The 8570-nt window shown below is 46.1% G+C and overlaps 1 protein-coding gene across 1 annotated transcript; it reads right to left on the bottom strand.

The window, feature by feature from the left end:
• Positions 1–373: 373 nt before the first annotated feature.
• On the bottom strand, positions 374–7419 carry EIF3F (eukaryotic translation initiation factor 3 subunit F). Its single transcript, XM_044258764.1, has 8 exons — positions 6999–7419; positions 4305–4375; positions 3993–4072; positions 3430–3567; positions 2040–2131; positions 1427–1563; positions 1183–1296; positions 374–600 (listed from the first exon to the last, which is right to left on the bottom strand). Exons 1-8 carry the CDS (start codon positions 7402–7404, stop codon positions 523–525), a joined length of 1116 nt encoding a protein of 371 aa, XP_044114699.1. The 5' UTR covers positions 7405–7419; the 3' UTR covers positions 374–522.
• Between the last annotated feature and the right edge of the window lie 1151 nt (positions 7420–8570).

The raw sequence follows: 8570 nt of genomic DNA, 5'->3' as shown, positions 1-8570 counted from the left end.
TCCACTCACTCACTAGCACATGTTCTAGGTACTCCTAACTGTGCACAGGGCAACACTTCGTACTGTTATTTGCTTAAGATGCTATGGAAGAGAAGTGATAAAAAGCTATTTTCTGGAGGCCGAGTTTGCTCTAATCAGAGGCAAAAGGTGGGAATAAAGTACCTTTATAAAACCAGTGTGCAAAGAAGGCTATCTGGTCTGCAGTCAGGTGAAGATAAAGTGACTTGAGCTTGGGCTATGGGTGCAACCATTGATGGAGAGTCATAAACACACAACCAACTTCTACCCAGAGTATTCACTTCCTGGTTTCTGCGTGAGCTCTAGGACAGGTTTCCCCCCACCCCTGCCCAGCAGTAAATTCATGTAAGATGGATTCATTTACAAAAGGTAGGCTACATTTATTTAGAGTCACAAGCACTTGACTGACTTGGTGTGACTCAAACCACAAGAAAACCATTCTACTTCACTCCACTCTGAGTCCTAGGGTGGCCCAGACTGGCAGAAGTGCTGCGTGGGGCCCATTCACAGGTTTACAAGTTTCTCATTGAGGGCAATCTGTGACTGTGTGAGATTGGCCAGGTAGGTCACCATCAGCAGGTCCTGAAAGAGGAAGAAGCCACAATGAGTGAGGGGTTGGGTGGAAAGGGAGAATAAAGTCTGGCGTTGGCCAGCTCCATGGTGGACACTGGTTATGAGGACAGTCCTGGATAATGACAGCTCAGGAAGAGACTGGGCAAGAGTTGAAGGTAGAAGATAAGAAGGAAATGTTTGAGAATACTTTTCATCTCTACCGATACACTAATAAACTTGGGGTGCTTTAACCAAGATCTATGGGTAGAATATGGAGGGAGGAATATCTGTGAACTCAGATGGGGAAAATGAGAAATTGCATTTTCATTAACCTCTGGATTTAGCATTTTTTTCAATTATGAATCTAGGTAACAAGTCACAGTAGTATCAGCAGTTCCTGAGATAATGCAATCAAGGAAGAGAAGGTGGGGGGGGATCTCCAAGCACATGTACTATCTCTTCCTTTCTCCCAATCTGCACTGCAAGGGCCAAAGGCAAAGCCCCTCCTCCTCTGTTCCCCTCCAGGTCATCTCCCCCAATTCCCTTCACATCCATGCATGAGCTGCGGTGGGGGAAGACACAAGCTACCAGAAGCCTAGGGATAGCACTCACATTGATGTTGCTGTTGAGCATGGTCTCAAAGTCATCAGGAACTATCTTGGGTACTTGGTTAACCAGACTCATCAAGAAGCGGCCCACGGTATTGTCAGCTGACACCTTTCCGGACTGAGCACCAAACAAAGATTCAATGAGGCACAGTTAATTCTACCACCAAGGACTGCCACTTGTCAGCACACCTCTCGGTGACCTCGGAGTGGAGATCTATGCCCGCCTTTCTTTCCTTCCCCTTCCTCACCAGCACATCCTCTGCATACTGCAACACTGTGCTCAGGGCATCCTGGATGCGAGCTGATGCCCCTCCTACTTGCTGCAAGTCGCTTGAGAGTCCAATCACCCGATTGGGGCTAAAGCAGGTCTTCATGATAAGGTCAACTGTGGGAGTGGGATGGGGAATAGAAGAGGCACAGAGATTTCAGTCATTCCACCAGCAAAGAGATGATCTCTAATCATTCTGTGAACTCTCCCACCTCCTACTGGACACAGCCAACTTCTCTAAACTCCCCTGCTCTGACCTTAGTAACTTTTCTTCCTACAGTTAGAGCTCAACTTCTGTATGCAGTATGCTAATCACTGGGTTTGCTCTTACATGCACGTCATGTAAGAGCATGTCATGTAATGCTCTTATATGAATGGTCACATAGCCTCTGGTACTGATCATTTCCCACCTCTAATAATTCCACAAATAATTCCTGGAAGCCCATTTATAAAGGAGAATGACTGTGACTTTAATCACAAATCTCAGATCAATGGTTCCTCTTCAACCCAAAGCCCTCCACCTGTTAGAGAGCGGCAAACCCCTCCCCTGAAAAATGCCAGACCTTAAAAGAAGGTATCAGAAGGTTACTCACCTCCAATGCGTTCGGTGTCATAATATGCATATTTCACTGTGAGAGGTGTGAACATCACCCCCATGGTTCTCCCAGGGACACCCATTAAAGTGCTGGGGAAAGAGAAGTCAAGGTAAACAAATGGACTTGGGAGAGAGCTTTCTACTCTAGGCTGGGAAAGCAGTTATACCAAGAGTATGGGTTCCCAGTTCTGAGATAAGAAGGCTAGAACCATCTAAACCTGAGATCTCGTGGGAGCAAGTCACTTTTTTCCCTCTAGCCCATTCCATATATAAACCTTGGCCTGGGAGAGGGCACTCAGCGTTCAGACGTGACCCGTCCCTTCAGAGGACTGCTTCACTCACTGTACACCTCAGTGATGAAACAAGACATTGGATTTCCCTGTGGAGCTGGCTGCCCAGATATCCACCCCCACAGAAATATGAGACTGAGTCCTTTATCAGCACGGAAAAAAGCCAATGAACTCCAGCCCACCAAGACTAGATTGGGTGCTCTAAGTCATCTCACTAAAGGTGACTGCTTTCACCACGTCAACAACATTATTTTCAACTGGACTATGAAGAGTCTGAAATATCTGAAAAGGCTATGAAATCAGGCAATGACTAAAGCTTACTGGTACACCAACTTGCCCATAAGCACTTGGCATCCACCATCATTGTCTCTCCACGTCGTGGCTAACTGTTACATCACGATACACACAGAGCACAAAGCCAAACTCAGTAAGAGAGGCACTAACAACTGCCTTCACTCTAACCTGAAAAGATAATCCTTCCAACTCCTCCAGCAGCCCCTTCTTGAGCATGCCAAGGGAGCCTTTCCCAATCTCCCCCATCAATGGGCATTTTAACCACCTGCAAGCTCAGTGTGTCAAAACTATAATGTTATTGTCATAAAAACTGTACTCAACCCTGGTAATAGATGTATTCAAAAAAGCTCAGTCATCTTTTAACCCAACTACTCCAAGTCCTGTGTTCAGTTCTCAGGCTAATGGCAAACTAAAGGTGGACTCAGAGAAACAGAACGTGGTGAAGGATCGTGACCAAAATACTACGTGAGGATCAGCTATAGGAATCGCGAAGAGTTCGTTTACAGAAAAGATGACATGAAAAACATGACAGTGTGTGTAACTACCTAAAGGGCTGTCATTTGAAATTGGTTAAGAAATTGGATACCACAACTGGTATCAGTGAGTGGATATTTCAGGGACAGATTTTGTTGCAGAGTAAAGCCGCTCTAATGATAACTGCGAGAGTGAGAAATGGGCTTCCTTAGGAGGCAATGAGCTATACACTGAAAGATGAAACCTGCTTTGGGTGGAAGTGGGTGTCCTCCAGGCATGGTATCAAGTAGATAAGCCTTTTACGCCCTTCTGTCCCAAAACACTGGTCACCTGACATAGGCCTTGATGCTCATGCGGCCATTCTGGAGGCTCGTGTCCACAGTGAGGTGAATGGGGTTGGGGGCTTCCCGGCTGTAGTACTCATGGATCAGCACAGAGTGCTCTGTGATGTCATGGCCTGTAGCGTACCTGGAAAATGGAACACAGTGTGGATACATGTCTACATGAGACATTAAGACCAAACATGATAGTGACATGGGTGTCTCTGGGTACCTGACACTTCTATGGTAATGTTACTGCCAGTGACACCCCAAATGTAAAAATAATAGATAAACCGGAAACTAGATCAAGTCAGATGCAAAGCTGACTCTCAGAGTTCTTGCAACATTTTAAGTCACCAGCAAGGCAAAAATACTTGCTCAGTAAAAGCTACATTTCAAAGTAAATATTCCCGGCCTCATGAGATCAGAACTGCCAGCAAAACACACTAAATTCGTAGATCCTTGAGGTAATACACTTCCAACATTCTGTCTCCAAAAGAGTATAATGCTTAGTCTGGTGGCAAAAAACCATAGCAATCACCGAAACTTTCCATTCCCCCCACTTCAACTTACCAGCCCAGGATAAGCTCATTTGGAGAGACTTTCTTGTGTAATTCATACATGTTCTTAGCAAATTCCATGTCAACAGCCACCTAAGAAGGCAGGCAGAAAAGGAAGCTAAGAAGCTAGAAGTTCATAGAAAAAAGTGGAAGAGAAGGACAAGGGGCCACCCCCCAGCAGACAGAAGAGGCCCAGCAAGTATGTGAACATAAAAAACAGCTCTTTGAACTGCCGGGCTTCCAGTGACAAGCTCAACATACTTAAGGAGAGCCTAGTGAACAGGCAACTACAGATCACACAATGGCAGCTCAAGCTCCCACTCACCTCATCTTCTGACTCGTTGTGCGGCACTGAAAAGCAGTTAGTCACCTCCACTGAATGCTTGTCAACGGTTCCTGTGAGAGAGAATTGTCCATGTTTTATAAAACCCTAGAGCTCTCAACAGCCTCTGACCACTTTCCAAATGTTTTCAGAGGCTTCCTCAAAGTCAATGAATGAAAAATTGAACTCATAAGCTCCAAGTTTGGGCATGTGCATCAATGGAACCAGGATTCTCCAGAGAACTGAAGCTCTGAGTGATCTTTTTCCTTTAACCACCAATGAACGGGTCTATTCTTCTTCCTTCACAAGCTCTTCTGCTATCTGTTCTTTCCTGCTACCAGTGCTGTGCCAGATTGTCACTCTGCGATCTTCACTTTTCAGCCACTAGATTTTCTCTTATAATTCAATCTGCAAAACTACTTGGAAAATTCTGACAATGTCTACAAAAGCCACCCATACAGAAGCCTAGCTTCAGAGTACAATTTCAGGGAATTTCACCTGTACCTCCCTTCAGCCATCTAGTTCCATGGTCATAACCTTAACCCCATCATCATCCAGAAACCTTCTACCTGTGAATCTTAAACATTAGCATCAGTCTTTTACCACAAGCTCCCATTCTAGTTCTGATACTCTTAACGTCTACTACGTTTGTTTCTTGACCTAAAACTGCTAGTCCCTCCGGTTCTCTATCTTTCTCTAACCTACTGGCACAACCCATACAAGGCTTCAAGCACTTCCCCCTCTGCCACAGACCATAGTGCTTCCCAGCATTGAGGCCGGGGTCTTGCCAGGGGCCGCAACTATCTGTTTTATTCCACTTCGCTATGGTTTCTGTTCCTGTAGCTGAAAGTCTCCAAACCCAGTGGATAAATATGTTCTATTTTATTTGACTTTTCATCAGCATTCAATAAACTTAACCATTTCAAACTTCTGAAGCAGTTTTAAATCTTCTATAGTTCCATGCCACTAACCTTCATCTTGAATTCAAGGTTAGACAAGTTTTTCCAACTCTAAATTCTAAATACCTAACAATTTTATGGTACTTAAGAGGTTCCAGTGACTTCATTTAACTAAATTAAGTATGTTTCACGAGAAAATTTTAAGCTCCCAGTGAGCAGTCTATGTTTCATTCTTCAGTAAGTACCGTCTTTATAACACCTAGCACTGGACCACGATCCCAGTCTAGAAGAAGGATCTAAAGATCTAGGTTACGGTTGGTCTAACTAGGGTCACTACAGTATCTGAGGCACTTAGTGGTCTCCCCAGGTGAAAAACTGTTTCTTTAGTTAAACACCTCCAGTGAGTTTGGAACATTTGGCAGTGCAGCTAAAAGAGTAAATTAGTATTTCTCAAGTGCCAAGTTAGTGTTGCAAAAATCATTTACAACAGAAGCTCAAAGCAGGACACAGTTACAGAATGCTATTACACTTTGGGAGGTTAAGAATGGAGGTGAGGGTAGTAGTGTAAGATGAAGAACTGACACTTAACACTTTTCCTGGGATCCTGGAAAATGAGTGGAACTTAAATGACGGAGAGCAGGGAAGCCACTTGGGGCAAACAGAATACAAAGGCTTGGTTTGAGGAAAATCTTGACAATGTTTGGAAGATAATGGATCAACTTCTGAAGTTTCTGTAAATTGCTAAACCTTCAAAGACAGAGAGTGGAAGAGAGTGAGTGTGTGTGTGTATATGTGCATGCGCGCATGCTGGTGGGGGGGTGTATACAGCCCTGATGTGGTAGACAGCAACCAACAGCCATTCTGTACCTCATGTGTGCCGGCAGTTAGATGCTTACGATAATAACGTAGTTCTTGCAAAGACTAAGTCTAAGTAGCCCCTGAAAGAACTATATTTTAGGTAATTCGTCCCAAGGCACATGGTTGATACCTTGTGAATCTACTTACAAATCTTGTCCTCTTTGCAACACACCACTTGTCTTCTATGGTGGAAGGACAATTACATATTTAAGAATAAGAAAAATGAGGAATAAGGCTAGAGTGGATTCACAATTAGTGACAAAGATGGGGTGAAAATGACTGAAAGGATCAGCAGTCCCCAGAGAAAGAGGCACGTAATCCTTTTTTACTGCTTCTCAGTTTCACAAATTAACATTTTCACGAGACAACAGAAGACCAGGATTAAATGTTTAGGAAAGCAAAATATTACTGAAATCCTAAATGAGTTTCTGCCAAACTGGTTCACTTGTTCAAAGGAATCTTTTTAAAGATGTCATTACTCCTTTGCCAGGTGGTTAAAAGCGTCTTTGTAAACACCTGGAATATAAAAACATTTAGTCCGTAAAAGTGTGTATGTGTGTGGGTGTGGGGGGGGGTTGGTGGGGCGAGGTCACTGGGTTTAGGGAGTCAAACGTTTTTGACTTCTTAGCATCCGAACTCATTTTTGGCGGTTTGGGACTAATCACGCTTGACCTGGAATAATACTGGGAAGATTAAAAATAAAATGTAAATCATTCGGCACATAGTATTTATTCAATAACTCCGTACTGCTTAGGTATTTTATGTCGACCAAAGTGACAGCAGTCTGGCAGGAAAGTAAAAATCCCTTAAGGAGATAAATCGCGGCAGGAAGGTGGAATGGAGAAACAGGTAAGAGGTCAATGCGGGTGGGACGAGCAGTGAACAAGATAAAAGGGAGCTGGGAGGCGAAGGAGAATGTCAATTCGGTCTGGCTACTTACCCAGCAGGGTCCCGATAACTCGGGCAGCGCCCTCGTTGCGTCGCTCGTAGCTGTCCACGATGGAGGCCAAAATGACCGGATGCAGCCGGACCACACGGCCGCCGGGGAAGGGACCTGGGAGGGCAGGACCCGGCAGCGACTGCGCCGGAGTCTGCGCTGGGGCCGGCGTTGAGGCCGGGGTCTGGCCCGGAGCCGCAGTCGTGGCCGGTGCAGTCGCCGAGTCTGAGGAGGAGGCTGGAGCCGGCGCTGGAGCTGGGACCGGCGCTGGAGCCGGAGCGGGCGCTGGCGCTGAGGCTGGGGTTGGGGCCGGGGCTGGGACCGAAGCTGGGGCCGCGGTCGCGGCCGGGGCGGGGGCTGGAGCTGGAGTGGCGGCAGGAGCACTCGCCGGTGTAGCCGGTGTGGCCATCTTGTCGAGCGAGAAGGAGGCAGGAGCGGAAGGGAGGGAGTTGAAGAGTATTAGGAGCACGATAGGCTGACTATGCACCACGTGAGCTAGATCTTTGCGCCTACTGGTTACGGATGATGCTTCTCCTGGAGCCACACTTTCCTGCTGTGAGTTTGTGCTCTTTGATTTCTGTCCGATGAGCATTCAGTGGGAATCGAGCTAAGTAGTTCCGAACAAACTTGGGAAGGCGCGGTCAGAAGAGGAACATGTTCGTCTGCTCAGCTGCCGCCAGATGGACCCAGAGGGCGGAGAATGGGTCGCAATTCCTGTTTTCTGACTTCAAAGGAATAGGGAATGTTAAAGGGCGTTTTAGACAGCACATGAGATGTCAGTGCGGTGACTTACTCACCAGTTTGAATATCTGCCAGACGCTGTTTTAGGCGCTTGGAATATACATCGTTGAACAAAACGAGGATCGTTGCCCTCGAAGAATTGACGATCTAGTGGAGAGAGACAAACACATTATTATATAGTATGTTAGAAGGCGATGAGAGCTATGAAAAAGGAAAAAATAGCGGGGAATAAGGGGGACTCGGGAGTTAGGATAGGTAACAATCAGAACGTGAGATTTGAGTGGATTTAAGGAGGGGAGGAAGGTGGCTAATTGGTGGGGGAGGCTTCAGGTAGAGGGATCAGCTAGTGCAAAGGCTTTAAGGCAGGAAGGAGCAGACCTGGAGTGTGTGAGGAGGCTGTTTGGTGTCTAGAGTGTTAAGATCATGGCAGGGAAGAGCAGGAGGTGGATCTTTGAATCAGGGTTGTGGAGCACATGATTAAGGAGGTCCTAAACCATGGTAAGGACATTGACTTTTAGTCTGAGGGAGGTGGGGAGCTATTGCAGGGTTTGGAGCAGGGCAAAGTCATGATCTGTCTGAGTTTTAAATAAAGGATCACTCTGCTTTGAGAAGAACAGAATGGGCTGGGGTGGGGTGGTTGCTGAGGAAAGAAAGGGAGCGAGAAAGAGCAGGGAGACTTGTTAGGAGATGAGCAGGTAACCAAGGGAGCGGGGATGGTGGAAGGGACCAGGCCAGTAGCAGTGGAGCTGGTGAGAAGTGGGTAGAATAGGGATACCCTTAGAGACAACAGCATTTTCTAAGCAATTGTATGTGAGGTGTGAAATAGAAGAGTCA

The sequence above is a fragment of the Neovison vison genome, chromosome 7 (genome assembly GCF_020171115.1).
Source record: "Neovison vison isolate M4711 chromosome 7, ASM_NN_V1, whole genome shotgun sequence".
NCBI classification, from domain to species: domain Eukaryota; kingdom Metazoa; phylum Chordata; class Mammalia; order Carnivora; family Mustelidae; genus Neogale; species Neogale vison.
This window is presented reverse-complemented; position numbering and strand designations above follow the sequence as displayed.